Source organism: Ranitomeya variabilis, chromosome 7 (assembly GCF_051348905.1).
Source record: "Ranitomeya variabilis isolate aRanVar5 chromosome 7, aRanVar5.hap1, whole genome shotgun sequence".
NCBI lineage: Eukaryota > Metazoa > Chordata > Amphibia > Anura > Dendrobatidae > Ranitomeya > Ranitomeya variabilis.
In genome coordinates this window covers 232813083-232830499 of record NC_135238.1, presented here as the reverse complement: position 1 = coordinate 232830499, position 17417 = coordinate 232813083, and the positions used below count along the sequence as shown (strand labels likewise).

Here is a 17417-nt window from a genome sequence, read left to right as displayed (position 1 = left end):
TGTGGCCAAAGAGTTTAATTTTGGTCTCATCACTCTAAATTACCTTGTTCCAGAAGTTTTAAGGCTTGTCTCTGTGCTGTTTTGCGCATTGTAGGCCAGATACTTTGTGGCATTTGTGCAGTAATGGCTTTCTTCTGGCGACTCGACCATGCAGCCCACTTTACTTCAAGTGCCTCCTTATTGTGCATCTTGAAACGGCCACACCGCTAGTTTTCAGAGTCCTGTATTTCAGATGATATTTGTGGGTTTTTCTTTGCATCCCGAACAATTTTCCTGGCAGTTGTGGATGACATATTTGTTGGTCTACCTGACCGTGGTTTTGTTTTTACAGAGCCCCTGATTTTCCGTTTGTTAACCCCTTACTGACACCGGACAGGATAGTACGTCCGATGTCAGCTCCCCTGCATTGATGCAGGGCTCCGCGGTGAGCCCGCATCAAAGCCGGGACATGTCAGCTGTTTTGAACAGCTGACATGTGCCCGCAATAGCGGCGGGACAAATCGCGATTCACCCGCCGTTATTAACTTGTTAAATGCCGCTGTCTAACGCCGACAGCGGCATTTAACTACCACATCCGGCCGGGCGGCCGGAAATGACGGCATCGCTGACCCCCGTCACATGATCGGAGGTCGGCGATGCTTCTCCATTGTAACCATAGAGGTCCTTGAGACCTCCATGGTTACTGATCGCCGGTAGCTGTGAGCGCCACCCTGTGGTCGGCGCTCACAGCACACCTGATTTTCTACTACATAGCAGCGAACAGCAGGTCGCTGCTATGTAGCAGAGGCGATCGTGCTGTGCCTGCTTCTAGCCTCCCATGGAGGCTATTGAAGCATGGCAAAAGTAAAAAAAAAAGTTACAAAAAATGTGAAAAAAATAAAAAAAATCTAAAAGTTTAAATCACCCCCCTTTCGCCCCAATCAAAATAAATCAATAAAAAAAAAAATCAAATCTACACATATTTGGTATCGCCACGTTCAGAATCGCCCGATCTATCAATAAAAAAAAAAGCATTAACCTGATCGCTCAACGGCGTAACGAGAAAAAAATTCGAAACGCCATAATTACGTTTTTTTGGTCGCCGCGACATTGCATTAAAATGCAATAACGGGCGATCAAAAGAACGTATCAGCACCGAATTGGAATCATTAAAAACGCCAGCTCAACACGCAAAAAATAAGCCCTCAACCGACCCCAGATCATGAAAAATGGAGATGCTACGAGTATCGGAAAATGGCGCCATTTTTTTTTTTTTTTTTTTTAGCAAAGTTTGGATTTTTTTTTCATGTTAGGTGTCTATGAACTCGTAATGACCTGGAGAATCATAATGGCAGGTCAGTTTTAGCATTTAGTGAACCTAGCAAAAAAGCCAAGCAAAAAACAAGTGTGGGATTGCACTTTTTTGCAATTTCACCGCACTTGGAATTTTTTTCCCGTTTTCTAGTACATGACATGGTAAAACCAATGATGTCGTTCAAAAGTACAACTCGTCCCGCAAAAAATAAGCCCTCACATGGCCAAATTGACGGAAAAATAAAAAAGTTATGGCTCTGGGAAGGAGGGGAGTGAAAAACGAACACGGAAAAATGAAAAATCCCATGAAGGGGTTAATCACGGTGTGAACTCTGCTGACTGGCATCAATTTCTTGGATATCTTTTTGTATTCCTTTCCTGTTTTATACAGTTCAACTACCTTTTCCTATAGACCCATTGACAATTCTTTTGCTTTCCCCATGACTTGCGATCCATGAACGTCAGTGGCTGGATGAAAGATGCAAGAGTCTGTCTGTATCCCAGAAACTCACTCAGCTTTTATGCACACACTGATTGCAAGCAAACAGGTCACAGGTGAGGATGTTACCTTTTGCCATTCAAACCCATTTATGACAACTGCTGTGCATGTTATCGGGCCAAAATCACCAGGGTATGTGAACTTTTGATCAGGGTCATTAGGATGTTTTGGGTTGTCATTATGATTTGAAAAGAGAAAACACAGTAGTCTGACAATAAATGGCTTCACCCAACCACTAACCATGAGTGGACAAAAAGTTTTGGTGTTATCATTCATATTCTCTCAAAAAGGCCAAGAAAGCAAAAATTCTGCCGGGGTATGTAAACTTTTCAGCACGACTGTATCTAATCCATTTCTGTGTGATTCTGTATGATGAGCCATGTATCTAGTCCTTTCTTGTGTCATACTGTCTGCTGAGCGGTGTATCTATTCCACTGCTGTCTGATGCTGTCTGGTGCTCTGCTCTATCTAATCCTCTGCTGTCTGATCCTGTATCTAATCCTCTGCTGTGTGATGTTGCCTGCTGAGCTGCTGTATCTAATCCTATGCTGTCTGCTGTATCTAATCCTCTGCAGTGTGATGTTGTCTATTGAGCTGCTGTATCTAATCCTCTGCAGTGTGATGTTGTCTATTGAGCTACTGTATCTAACCCTCTGCTGTCTGATGCTGTCTGCTGTATCTAACCCTCTGCTGTCTGATGCTGTCTGCTGTATCTAATCCTCTGATGTCTGCAGAGCTGCTGTATCTAATCCTCTGCTGTGTGATGCCCCGGGAGGAGCGCATGTTGCATGGGTGATAATGAGTAATACACACATTGCCGTCTTATCTCCGCTCAGTGATTATATATACATTACCTGCGGAGATAAGAGCCATCACTCCCGTCATATAATAATCTGGATACAAAGTTCTCGTGTGGTTCCTGTCCTCCGCGCCGCAGCAGCTGTCGTGTCAGCCGTGACTAATGAACTTCTAGAATTGTAATCAAACAGCAATCTCGGGTCCCTGTCATTACCTGCCGAAAATCTCCGGCCCTCAGAGGGCAAACACTGTACGGGCGCTCAGCTCTACTGATTGCTCCGGGCAAATATATCATTGTCTCATTGTATGTGGATGTATGCACAGTCACTGGCGGGCATATGTGATCAGGGCCGTATTTGCCATTAAAACTGCCCTCAGATCTTTGTGTTTATGCCCCCAACTGGTAAGTCAGACTACATGTGCCCATACCCTTAAGATAGTGGTTAAGGCACCCAAATAAATTAGACTAATGTCGGAGAATCCTGCAAATATCACATGGTTTGGCAACAGTCTAATGTGTGACTGCTTCTGACAGATGATTATGCAGGAAGATAAGGATCCAGTATGTCCGATTTCAGGCTTCAGATCCATTCGTTGCCAAAGTTATAAGCCACCACCAGAAATGTCTTGTAGCGGCTCTCTCCTAAAGAACACAGGAGCGCTCAACAGAGCGAGCGCGCCTCAGCATGGGAGAGTTGTGCGACATAGCTGCCATTTGAGTGATCAAACACACCATTGTTTGTCCGACAGCTCTTTAATTTGTATGGTAGCTTTAGTTAGACACTTGACATATATGGGCATTTTCAAAAGGCTGGATTTTCACTCTGTGTGTTGACTATATGCGCAACGGGCAGTACACTGACCCTATAATATTCTATTGTCGAGTCTGACAAGTTAAAGATTACTACACCTACATTCATATAAGAACAGAAAGACCATCAGTACATGAATACAGCACCAGAACCAACATCCGTACATGAATACAGCACAGAACCACCATCAGTACATGAATACAGCACCAAAACCACCATCAGTACATTAATACTGCACGAGAACCACCATCAGTACAGGAGTGCAGCACCAGAACCACCATCAGTACAGAATACTGCACGAGAACCACCATCAGTACATGAAAGCAGCACCAGAACCACCATGCGTACAGAATACTGCATGAGAATCCCCATCAGTACATGAATGCAGCACCAGAACCACCATCAGTACATGAATACTGTACTAGAACCACCATCAGTACATGAGTGCCGCACCAGAACCACCATCATTACAGAATACAGCACGAGAACCACCATCAGTACATGAATGCAGCACCAGAACCACCATCAGTACAGAATACTGCACGAGAACCACCATCAGTACATGAATGTAGCACCAGAACCACCATCAGTACATGAATACTATACTAGAACCACCATCAGTACAAGAATACAGCCCCTTAACCACCATCACTACATGAGTAAAGCACAAAGCTTAGTACAGTGATCCATTGCAATGTTATGTCATCCCATGGCGCATACAACTGTGTCACATGAGCCTGCAACTCCTAATATGTTCTTAACCCCTTACTGACCTCGGACGGGATAGTACGTCCGAGGTCAGCTCCCCTGGTTTGATGCAGGGCTCCGCGGTGAGCCCGCATCAAAGCTGGGACATGTCAGCTGTTTTGAACAGCTGACATGTGCCCGCAATAGGCGCGGGCAGAATCGCGATCTGCCCGCGCCTCTTAACTAGTTAAATGCCGCTGTCAAACGCAGACAGCGGCATTTAACTACCGCATCCGGCCGGGCCGGACAGTTGGAGACTTATATTGGAGACATCTTATATATTGTTTTGCTTTCATTGGAATTTTTAGGGTGCATGAGGGGGCATACTCTGAGCCTAAATTTTGTATATATTATACCTTTGTCCTCAATACTGTTTGATGTCTGTAGGGTATACGTTGGTGGTATATGAGTATATATTAGTGTACGTGTTTCAATTCATATGCATGCACCTTCCCTAAATATTTGTCATATTGTTCAGTGCTAAAATGACATTTGTCTCCAACTGTCTGGGGGGTTGCATGTAGCTTACTAGCCATGTGCTGTTTTTTCCGTTTTTAAATGCTTTTAAATGTATGTCTTGTTTTGATGTGCCTTTTTGTATGAATAAAGTTATCTTTTGATGGTCGATCCCAGTGTTATGCATATCCTTTTTCTTAGTTTTCCTTGATAGGGATCAACCATATGCATATGAGAAAAACTGACTCACTTATGCTTTGTGGTGCCCGCTACTTTCTTTATATACTGATCGCTAAATGGTGTAACGAGAAAAAAATTCGAAACGCCAGAATTACGTTTTTTTGGTCGCCTCGACATTGCATTAAAATGCAATAACGGGCGATCAAAAGAACTTATCTGCACCAAAATGGTATCACTACAAACGCCAGCTCGGCACGCAAAAAATAAGCCCGCACCTGACCCCAGATCATGAAAAATGGAGACGCTACGAGTATCGGAAAATGGCGCATTTTTATTTTTTTTTGCAAAGTTTGGAATTTTTTTTCACCACTTAGGTGAAAAATAACCTAGTCATGTTAGGTGGTTAGGTGTCTATGAACTCGTAATGACCTGGAGAATCATAATATCAGGTCAGTTTTAGCATTTAGTGAACCTAGCAAAAAAGCCAAACAAAAAACAAGTGTGGGACTGCACTTTTTTTGCAATTTCACCGCACTTGGAATTTTTTTCCCGTTTTCTAGTACACGACATGGTAAAACCAATGCTGTCGTTCAAAAGTACAACTCGTCCCGCAAAAAATAAGCCCTCACATGGCCAAATTGACGGAAAAATAAAAAAGTTATGGCTCTGGGAATGAGGGGAGTGAAAAACGAACACGGGAAAACGGAAAATCCCAAGGTCATGAAGGGGTTAATAATGGTAAGGAAATTATGGGCATTGTTGTTACCAGCCACCATCAGACTGTGAACCATACAAGCCTTAACTTTAGGGAGAGATGTTTTGTATGTTTTAGACCTTCAAATTCTGAGGATATTGGTGGGGGTCTGGGCCCTGAGACCCCCCCCCCCCCCCCCCGATTGCTCAAAAGACCTTTTAGAAGTGCACAGCTCAGTAAACTGGAGCCCACAGACAGCCTATGACTTCCTTCTGCATCCGTTCTGTGTGCTCTACTTTCTCCTGATCTGCTCACTTTTTATAGGGCTTTTGAGCAATTGGTGTGGGTCTTAGGATCCAGTCCCCCACCAATCAGAATTAAAGGGCCTAAAACATAAAAAAAACTACCATAAGTTTAGTTACTCTTAAAGGTACATTTACACTGGCGAATAGTTGGGAACCAAATATCAGACGTTCAAACTATCTCAACAGGTTATCAATCACCTGATCCACAAACAAAATGTTCGTTTGTCTGGTGAAATGATTTTGAAGATTACTTAAAGGGAATTGGTCAGGCCTCCCATGCCCTCCAACCCAGCAGCATTCGCCTGTGTATGATTACACTCCCAGCCTAACCAGCCCTGTATAATGTAATTCAATTAAAGGGGTATTCTGATCTCCAAGATCCTATCCCAGTATGTAACAGGTGTACTAATAATAGTAGTAGCAAGTACCTCCAATTAGAAAAGTATAGTTTTTCTGATTCACTATGTCTCTTTCCTCATGTGCAGGTATGGCAGGACCTTAGGTATCCATGGTTACGTCCACTAGCAACTAGCTAACTGTCACTATATCAGTGGTCATAACCATGGATACCTAAGGTCCTGCGTATGAGAAAAGAGACGTCACCACATATCAAGGGGGAGCTCATTGGTTCTCCTCTGACCCTGGAAATTGCTGGTGTGCTCGATTCTTTATGTGCATCCGTGTACTAAAACGCTTGTCTTCATATTTAGTCTGGGAAAGGATGGGGGCTCTAATAGACCTTTTTCTCTTCTGCCAGAACTGTCTAAAAAAAGAGACCCGGACCGCACATCCAAAAATCATACATTGATCTAATGCCTTTAGGCAAAAATGCACAGAACTGAACATGAGGTTCTTAGTTTAGTAGAGGGGTCCGCCTATTTTTGCTTTGTTTACATTCTAAGAGTCTTGCAAAGGTGAGGGGTTTTTTTTAGCTCCTCTCACTTGGTGTTGGTGCTCTAGCGGCCATTGTTGCTGTGGTTTTGTGACTGTGAGACAGTGCGGTCTGGAGTTAAGGGGGACTCAGCCTTGCAGCATGGGTATTGTGAGGCACAGGGTGCCCGCCCTGCTACTGAATTGCCGCTGCGGAGATGGTTGAAACATGGTGCTGCAGCACCTTCTAAGGCTATAAAGGTTAGGAACTCATTGAGAGGTTCTCCGTGACATGGTAGCGGCCTCATAGAATCACAGAATGTTAGAGTTGGAAGGGATCTCCAGGGTCATCGTGTCCAACCCCCTGCTCAATGCAGGAGTCACTAAACCATCTCAGACAGACGTCTGTCCAGCCTCTGAAGACTTCCATTGAAGGAGAACTCACCACCTCTAATGGCAGCCTGTCCCTCTCACTGATCACCCTCACTGTCAAAAAGTTTTTTTCTAATATCTAATCTGTATCTTTTCCCTTTCAGTTTCATTCCATTGCTTCTGGTGTTTCCTTGTGTAAATGAGAATAATGATGATCCCTCTACACTGTGACAGCCCTTCAGATATTTGTAGACAGCTATTAAGTCTCCTCTTATCCCTCTTTTTTGCAGCTAAACATTCCCAGATCCTTTAACCGTTCCTCGTAGGACATACTTTGCAGTCTGCTCACCATTCTGGTAGCTCTTCTCTGAACTTGCTCCAGTTTTTCAATGTCTTTTTTGAAATGTGGAGCCCAGAACTGGACACAGTATTCCAGATGAGGTCTAACCAAGGAGGAATAGAGGGGGATAATTACTTCACGTGATCTAGATTCTACGCTTCTCTTGATACATCCTAGAACTGTATTTGCCTCTTTTGCTGCTGCATCACACTGCTGACTCATGTGAAGTCTGTGATCAATTAGTATACCCAAGTCTTTTTCACACATGCCGTTGCTTAGTTCTATTCCTCTTATTCTGTAGATGTCATTTGTTTTTATTGCCCAGATGTAGAATCTTGCATTTCTCCCTGTTAAATAACATTCTATTTGTTGCTGCCCATTGTTCAAGCTTATCTAGATCCTTCTGAATCCTTTTTCTGTCTTCTCTAGTGTTAACTGCCCTTCATAGCTTTGAATCATCTGCAAATTTGATTAGTTTACCTTCAGTTCCCTTAACTAGATCATTTATAAAAATGTTGAACAACACTGGGGCCATGACAGAGCCTTGTGGTACCCCACTTGAAACTCTTTTTGGACGTGCAACCATTTATTACCACTCTTTGAGTACGATCACTGAGACAGTTATTAATCCATCTAATCATAGCCTTGTCAATCCCATAATTGTTCATTTTTTTTAATAAGGATAGTATTAGATACTTTATCAAATGCTTTGCTGAAGTTGATATATACTATATCTACCGCATTTCCCTGATCCACCCAGTCAGTGGTTCCATCATAGGAGGCAATTAGATTAGTCTGACATGACTTGTTTGCAACAAACCCATGCTGGCTCTGGTTAATTACTATATTCTTATCTTGTATTCTAATAGTACTTACATACATGCTGTTTAATAATTTTGTTCAAAGATCTTTCATGGTATAGAAGTAAGGCTCACTGGCCTTTCCTTTTTTGAAGATGGGGACAACCTTTGCCCCTCTCCAATCTTCTGGGTCTTTTTCTGTTCTCCAAGATTTTTCAAAAATTCTGACCAGTGGTTCTGCAATTTCCTCTGCTAACTCTTTCAGTACCCTAGGATGTAATTAATCTGGACCAGGAGATGTAAATTCATTTAAATTAGCTAAGTGTTCCCTCACCATCTCTCTGTTTATAGATAGGGTGGATTATTTTACTCATTGGATAGTGCAGTGAAGATCAGTTGATGTTATATTTGCTTTCTTAGAGAACACAGATGCAAAATAGGAATTTAAAAGTTCAGCCTTCTTAATGTCATTTTTTACCACTTCACCCTTTTCATCCTGTAAAAATCCTATAGCATCTTTGACTTTTCTTTTGCTTTTGACATAGCCCAAAAATCCTTTTTACTGCTTTTAGTCTCCCTTGCAAGCCTCACTTCATTACTGGCTTTAGCCCTTCCCACGCTTGCCCTGCATTCTCTGCAGACAACATTATATTCTTCTTTAAATATGCCCCCCTCTTTCTACAGTATTTAATATAAATTTTTTTTACTTTTACCATATGTTTAGTTCTGTGTTCATACATCCTGGTCTCTTCAAATGCTTCCAATTCTTCCTTTTTTTCAGGATTATTATCGATTCTGCAGTGAGAATTTAATTTAGCAAAATCTCCCATCCTTCTTGGACATTTCTGTCCTTTAGAACATCCAAACTTTGCACCTTGCCTACCCTCTTTCCTTGGCCATTACTATTTGCCTTTCTGAATTCAAACCTTAAAGTCTGATTCCTCGCTGGTCTTCCTCCTCTTGTAATCCAAAATTTGAGGATAGAATGATTGATGCATCCTAATTTCCCAGCCACCTTTACTTCCTCAACCATTTCCTCCCTTTTGGTAATAATTAGGTACAAGGTTGCAGATCCTCTTGTTCTCTCTTCTACCTTTTGAAAGATAAAGTTGTCAGCAAATGAATATAAGAATTTTCTGGACCCAAAATTTTTGCCTGAGGGAGATTCCCAACAAATATCTGGATAGTTAAAATCTCCCATGATCAATATCTCATGCTTTTTTGAGAACAGAGACCCCTGATGTAAAAAGATTTCATTTATCTTCAGTCTGTCCAGGTGGCCTATAGTAAACACCTACAATCGTGTCCTTTCTGTTCGTCTCTCCTTGTATTCTTGCCCAAGCAGTTTGTACAGAGCTACCATTCTCTGAAGCTTGGATCTCTGGAGATATACGTTTTCTTAACATACAATGCAACACCTCCTCCCCTCTTATAAAGAAGGAGGAATCAAGAGTTTTTTTGTATAAGAATATATATATCCTTTATTACATATAATATTAACAATTATTTAACAGTATCATAATATTAAAGACAATGTGTCAGTATGAAAAAAGAGATTGATCCAATATAGGTGATAGCGCAAGCGCAACCACCAGCAGAGACTAAGCAGTTTATAAGGGGTTCAGAATAAATACTAACTACCAAATAAGTGTCCACTCACACATATAAGACAATGCAGTTCTGTGTGAGTATAGGTGTGTCACACATCTACATACAACAGTCTTTTATCACGCAAGCCATGTGGCAGCGCTGATAATTAAGCAGCACACCTAGCATATATAAAAGAACCACATATAAAAAGATAAAGCAGTAAACTGGTTAATTACCCATGTTATAAGAACGTCAGCTCTGCGGGTGATCGCTCTCCCCGACGCGCGTTTCGCGAGACCGAATCTCGCTTCCTCAAGGGGGCCCTCTTGTGGTTCTTTTATATATGCTAGGTGTGCTGCTTAATTATCAGCGCTGCCACATGGCTTGCGTGATAAAAGACTGTTGTATGTAGATTTGTGACACACCTATACTCACACAGAACTGCATTGTCTTATATGTGTGAGTGGACACTTATTTGGTAGTTAGTATTTATTCTGAACCCCTTATAAACTGCTTAGTCTCTGCTGGTGGTTGCGCTTGCGCTATCACCTATATTGGATCAATCTCTTTTTTCATACTGACACATTGTCTTTAATATTATGATACTGTTAAATAATTGTTAATATTATATGTAATAAAGGATATATATATTTTTATACAAAAAAACTCTTGATTCCTCCTTCTTTATATGATTAATTTTGAGTTTTGTATTTTCATATTTAATCTATATTGCTGGTTTCTCTATGCCTCCTCCCCTCTTGTTAATCTTGTTTCTGATAAATTTGTAGCCTTCAAGGTTTGTACTCCAAATATGTGTATCATCCAACAAGTTTCTAAGCTAAGAACCTCATGTTCTTTTTTTTTTTTTTTGCCAAGCGACATTAGATATGATTTTTGGATGTGCGGTCCATGTCTTTTTCTACAGCATCAGCACTTTTCTTTCACACCGGGACCATCCCCCTCCTCACAACCTGCCGCCCTAGGCACTGGACCTCGGGTGGTAAACACAGCCCTGCATTTGATGGTAATATAGGAACACACATATGGTGGAGGGAACTGGAATTGATTTTGCCTCCATCCCCTTTCCACTACTCAAATAAAATGGGACCAGTCAAAACTAAGGCCCCAAGGGCCCCTATAGCTGCTTTTATGGTGTGTGTGCCTTCAGATCATACAGAACTGATAGACATGATGCAGCCTCAGTCCTCAGTCTTTAGTGAATCCTTAGAAGTTCTGGACTGGACTACAACTATGGAAAAAAATAGACCCATACAGGGGTTTTCTAGAACTGTGCAGGAGTCTCGGCTGATGTGTTGGGTCAAAACGTGGTGTGGCCAGCTCTCACTGCAGATGTGTAAGTCAGCAGTTTTGGACGACACTGGATAACCCTTTAAAGTGGCCTATATTCCCAATGAAATAGCAGTTCTAGAGCATCTTTTCTTTGAGCTTTGCATGTGCTGCTCCTCTCTTGTTCCTCCTGGAAATGTCTGAATAGATTGACAGTTTGGCGGTAGCTGTGTCTTTGCGGTGTGTCCCTGCAGTGTCTCACCTGTCCAGTTGGTGCAGAGAGTATCTGAGTGTTTCGGGTCGCACCGCATTGTGAGGGGGAATAGTAACACTCGGATTTCAATATGTTCATGGATTTCCAGGAAAATTAACAGAGGAATGGGCCAACCTAGAATTATGAAAAACAATGCTCTACAATTGTAATACTGTGACAGATATGTCAGGGCTGACGACAAATCCTTCATAAAGTTCTTGTAGTGGAATGCACTCTATTGTCCCCTGTTATCAGCCAGTTCAGAATCTTCTCATTACGCTGCTGTACTTTAATAAATTGCAGGCTTTACTTTTAGTTCAGCTCTGCTTTATCCCAAAATGTGGAGTAAAGAAATGACCATATAATTAATAGCTGTGATGTCTCAAATGGGGTTCTCCTGCCTTTAAGAAATGACAGCTCTCAGCGTGTTACTGAACGCTGGAGATACGCTGGGAGTTGTAGTGTCTGTACAGCTGGAAACACAATGGGAGTTGTAGTCTCTGTACAGCTGGAGACCACAGGTTTATATACGCTATAATTAATTGAACCTACATCAGGATTGATCACCTTTCAGGAACCTGTGCATCTGCTGTATATTAGGGAATTGCCTCATTTACACCTGATATATTGGGGAGACAAGCCGCTGCCCCATGGGTTGTGATAGGACATCTATACCGGCCACATTGACCGCAGACAGTATAGGCTCGCTGCCGCTGGTGGAGCTAGTCCTTCCGGGGGTTCCCCTTTATGCCATCGCCCTGTATGTCGGTGTAGATCAGATCACAGGAGAATATGATTGTGTAGATGGAGGATGGTACACTATATTTAGTGTAAACTATATGGACTCATCTCCTGGGATAAAGGTTTTCCATTATCTTATCAGTTGTGTAAATCAATCCTGGAATCTGCCATGTGTGTTTCATTATTTCCTTGTCTCTTATCAAAATGACTGCACTGCTCCCTTAAGAGAATGGAATCTGACCACCGCCATAAAGCAGAACCGGCTCACGACCCACCACCATCACATGCATTGTATATGTTACAAGATATTCAGTGTTCTTCCGGACTGTGATTATATAAATGGTCCTAGAAGTTGAAGAGGTCAGCACTAAAGAGCATCTGTACTATAGAGGCTGCCATAGGGCTGATATGTACAAGCAGCTTTAGAGGCTATGTAAGGGTGCCAGGTGGGTAAAGGAGCTGGTATTAGTCTAGGATGTAATGGTGCCAGGTGGGTAAAGGCGTCTGGTATTAAACTAGGATGTAAGGGTGCCAGGTTGGTAAAGGGGCTGGTATTAGTCTAGGATGTAAGGGTGCCAGGTGGGTAAAGGGGCTGGTATTAGTCTAGGATATAAGGGTACCAGGTGGATAAAGGAGCTGGTATTAGTCTAGAATGTAAGGGTGCCAGGTGGGTAAAGGGGCTGGTATTAGTCTAGGATGTAAGGGTGCCAGGTGGGTAAAGGGGCTGGTATTAGTCTAGGATGTAAAGGTGCCAGGTGGGTAAAGGGGCTGGTATTAGTCTAGGATGTAAGGGTGCCAGGTGGGTAAAGGGGCTGGTATTAGCCTAGGAAGGGTGCCAGGTGGGTAAATGGGCTGGCATTAGTCTAGGTTGTAAGGGTTTTGTTTTGCAGTGTGCAGTTGGGCCCAAATGGTTCTGTACACTGTGGCCTCTGTTCACACAGGATGCATTGTAGCACTGGGCAGCCCGCCATAGGGCGTTATTAATAGGTTGGAGCCAGATGCTTGCATTCCTTGTGTGAACACGCCACATACAGAGTATATATCTTAGTGCATTGGTGTACCACACGGCCAATCCCTGATTGAAGGCTGGCTGTTTCATTAGGTATTGCACCTGTGCATTTGCCATTTTATTTGGGTCCGCTGCACCGTCTGTGCAATTGTATTGAGGCCCATTTAGACAGGTAAGCATCTCTGCCTGTTTTTGGTGTTTTTTCTAGGTTGTAAGGGTGCCAGGTGGGTAAAGGCATCTGGTATTAGTCTAGGATTAGTCTAGGATGTAAGGGTGCCTGGTGTGTAACGGGTGTGTAACGGGGCTGGTATTAGCCTAGGTTGTAACGGTGCCAGGTGGGTAAAGGGGCTGGTATTAGTCTAGGATGTAGAGGTGGCAAGTGGGTAAAGGGGCTGGTATTAGCCTAGGCTGTAAGGGTGCCAGGTGGGTAAAGCACTAGGGTATTAGTCTAGAATGTAAGGGTGCCAGGTGGGTAAAGGGGCTGGTATTAGTCTAGAATGTAAGGGTGCCAGGTGGGTAAAGGGGCTGGTATTAGTCTAGGATGTAGAGGTGGCAAGTGGGTAAAGGGGCTGGTATTAGCCTAGGCTGTAAGGGTGCCAGGTGGGTAAAGCACTAGGGTATTAGTCTAGAATGTAAGGGTGCCAGGTGGGTAAAGGGGCTGGTATTAGTCTAGAATGTAAGGGTGCCAGGTGGGTAAAGGGGCTGGTATTAGTCTAGGATGTAAGGGTGCCAGGTGGGTAAAGGCGTCTGGTATTAGCCTAGGCTGTAAGGGTGCCAGGTGGGTAAAGCACTAGGGTATTAGTCTAGAATGTAAGGGTGCCAGGTGGGTAAAGGGGCTGGTATTAGTCTAGAATGTAAGGGTGCCAGGTGGGTAAAGGGGCTGGTATTAGTCTAGGATGTAAGGGTGCCAGGTGGGTAAAGGGGCTGGTATTAGTCTAGGATGTAAGGGTGCCAGGTGGGTAAAGGGGCTGGTATTAGTCTAGGTTGTAATGGTGCCAGGTGGGTAAATTGGCTGGTATTAATCTAGGATGTAAGGGTGCCAGGTGGGTAAAGGCCATCAATCCTTGCAGGACACCACAGTATCCACATTGCAGTCTTCATACAATGGTCCCCATGGGGCATGGCCATGCCTGAGCCCTCAGGGTACAAATCCACCTTTGCTGAGTCCTCGGGCACAGCCCTACCTGTTACATGTGGACCCACTGCACACCGCCCACACAGTCTCGCAGACTTCACAACAGACTTGCTGGGCTCTGTGTGTATTTATGGCATCATAAAATGTATCAGTGAATATTTTCATTGTCACATGAGACGTTTTGATGTTTCTTCTACAATAATAATGAACAGAAATATCCAGGAAATCTACCCCACACCCAAATGATCAGTATACTAGGTGCGGCTGGTATACAAGGACATGTATACCTGTTGTGCAGAACAAAGGGCTTCTCCTACCTGTTACACATAGAGGCATTGATTGATAGATATTGGATAGGTGTGAGATTAATAGATATTAGATTGATATGACCTGGATCATTATATATATATATATATATATATATATATATATATATAACAATTTTGCATACATAACGATAACAGCCCCTTTGTAACATGCCCTTTATCCCCCTGTTCTGCCATTTATTTATCCCTCTTATTTAGCCTTTATCACTCTTTCTGTCCTGCCCTTTATCTCCCCTCTCTGTCCTGCCCTTTATCCCTCTCTCTGTCCTGCCCTTTATCCCCCCTCTTTTTTCTGATCTTTATCTCCCCTCTCTGTTCTGCCCTGTATCCCCCTCTTTTTTTTTTCTGCCCCTTATCCCCTCCTCCAGTTCTGCCCTTTATCCCCCCTTCTCTGTTTTGCCATCAGTCCCAGGTACTCACCATGCAGGTCCGGTCCCCTGTGCAGGAGCAGCCCAGCTCTCAGCCAGTGCTCCAGGGGCAATGATGCTGCTTTGATATGTTCTGGTCCTGGGACATGAACCCCCGAGAAGCCGCTGTATGGAAAGTGTGGGTGCTGCATGGTGCCAAGAGTGGGCATGTGGTACAGAGGTGAAGGGTAGAGTCCATGTAGAGGCAAAAACCCAGTTTTCGGGTACAGATGTGATATGGGGGCAGCTTGCACTAGACAAGGGTCTCTGCCCTGAGAGGGCACCACACGGGGGCGATCTTCTGCCAGGAGGGCATCAATCCGAAACTTCTGCGAGTTCTCCATGACTTTGTGCATGGCTGGAGCAGAGGAGACTCGGTCCAGGCTCTTCACAGGCTGCTGCGGTGAGTAGAGAGAGTGCGAGCTCTGAGCTTCCTGCAGGCTCAGTAACTACACATCCTGGCACTGGGGGATCACTGATCGCAAGCTCTGCGGTCCAGGAGTTCAGCAGGAGGTGGTGATGGGAGCTGTTCTAATGATCCAGTTCATGGATCGCCAGCTCTGTGAGGAGGATGAGGTGGTAGTCCTTCCTGGAGATTACTGAGGGTCATTAATGGCAAGCTCTGTGGTTCCTGGCAGGTCCTCCGCAGTGACTGCAGCAGATACATGCATTGTCTGTTCATACAAATGTATCAACTCCACAAAGTTCCTTCCCAGTTGTTTGCACCTGTTTCCTCCTGTCCCTGCTGCTTTCCCAGCCTGTGACTTGTCGCCTGGAGCTGGTGCCGCCTCCTCATTGGTTGTCAGACACTGACCTCATCCCCCCTGTGCTAAGTGTCAGCCTGACAGGCTGCTAATGAGCTAATTAGCCTCTCATTGCTGCAAGCCAAGCCCTGTGTACATGGGACCCTGGCAGGTCCAGCCCTCCCTGGCCACCTCTGCAGCTCTGGACCATGGCACAGCAGGGGTTAACCCTCCCTGTCTCCAGATGTGGAGGAAGCCTTCTTACTATTCTGTACATCAGAGCTCTGTACTTTACACAGGTCACCATAGAGTAATGTACAGAAAGTTAATGCATAACCAGGGGAGCAGAGCTGCGTCTGGTGGGAGTAGTAGTAGTTATACACCAGGCGATGAATACTCTGGATCTATTATTATTCATCGCACTTCTACACAAACTGAAAATATAATTATATGCAGAATTAGGAAGCATGGGGCAATTATTGAGGATACATTGTGTGCTGTGTCTTGTGGATACATTGTGTGCTGTGTCTTGTTTCTATACAATCACTTTCTCTTCTTCTGTTCTAAATTCAAAATAATGACTTTAGATGCAATAATTCTGCATCTCGAGTATTCATTCAGCCCACCAATTCTTTACAGTATTCATAGAAAATAGTTACATCTACTACTTATGTATTTTACATTTAAATCCGATCTGCATGCGACTAGGTTTCCTTTATCTGGGCCAAATTTGTTAATGTATCACCATTTTTTATGCCACTACTGGAATGAGATTGTGAATTTTTGTTGGATAATTTAATTTTTTTTTTTTAAACCTTTTGTGTGTAGAAAATCACACCTACAGTATTACATCCAGTCCTTTAAAATTGCACCTTAAAATAGCAAGAAAGTGATTTTTTTTTTATTATTCGTTAAAAACAGAAGACAAACAAATTGCCACAAGTCTTGAAAATTCTCCCCATTTATTTATTTATTTATTTTATAATATACATATAAGGTCCGAGTCATCATTTGTTGTTATGTATGAAGTCCTTTTTTGTGCTTTTCATTGATACAAAAAAAGCGCCAAATTCTTCAAAATGGCACATGTGATTCATTAATTTTAAGCAAAAGTAAAAAATGGTCTTTATTTTTACCTTTAACCTGTTGAGTGAAAATCTCATGTTCCAATAAAATGTTGCAAAATTTGCACAAAAATCTCAGGCGGACTTAATGTAATTCCAGGGGGATTCTAGAGTTCATTTGCTCAAAAAGACTTGTTGCACTTTATGAATCAGGCAGAAACATCCTTAAATCCCAAACACCACCTCCAATGGTGAACATTAAATAATAAAAAAAAAAATCAACAACACATACATGTTCTTTTACTAAGGTGCAACTAAAAAATTAAAAACAGTTAAAAGTAGGCAAAAACAATGTGCAAATGGAAAATTATTCAGACCCATTGTATGATATATCGATCTATTTACATGTTCTATCAGTTTGTGTACTTTACATTTATCTTGCTTATCATTTATCTATGCAGTTTTATCTATTTTTGTATGTTATTTAGATTTTTCTATCTCTCAAATTGTATCTATCTTTTTAATATTGGCAGATTATTAATGAGCTTTACTACTGTACTAGTTTATTACTTTACTATATTAATAGTGTTACATTATTAAAATGTCTTTATTTTTAGTTACATTGTACTTTTTTTACTGTTTCAATATCATTATACCTGTAATTCGGAGACTAAGTCTATGTTCACACCTTGTGTT

At 42.7% G+C, this 17417-nt stretch overlaps 1 protein-coding gene and 1 long non-coding RNA gene across 2 annotated transcripts in view; one reads left to right on the top strand and one right to left on the bottom strand.

The window, feature by feature from the left end:
• LOC143784659 (homeobox protein Hox-D4-like) overlaps positions 1 to 15694 on the bottom strand; it is a 37872-nt gene extending 22178 nt beyond the window's left edge. Inside the window, exon 1 of the mRNA XM_077273172.1 lies at positions 14928 to 15694. Coding sequence (XP_077129287.1) covers positions 14928 to 15270 — 343 coding nt within the window. The 5' untranslated portion in view covers positions 15271 to 15694. The remainder of the gene's footprint in view (positions 1 to 14927) is intronic.
• The window catches only part of LOC143784662 (uncharacterized), a 260577-nt gene that overhangs the window by 28421 nt on the left and 214739 nt on the right, over positions 1 to 17417 (top strand). The gene's annotated exons all lie outside the window — the stretch shown is intronic.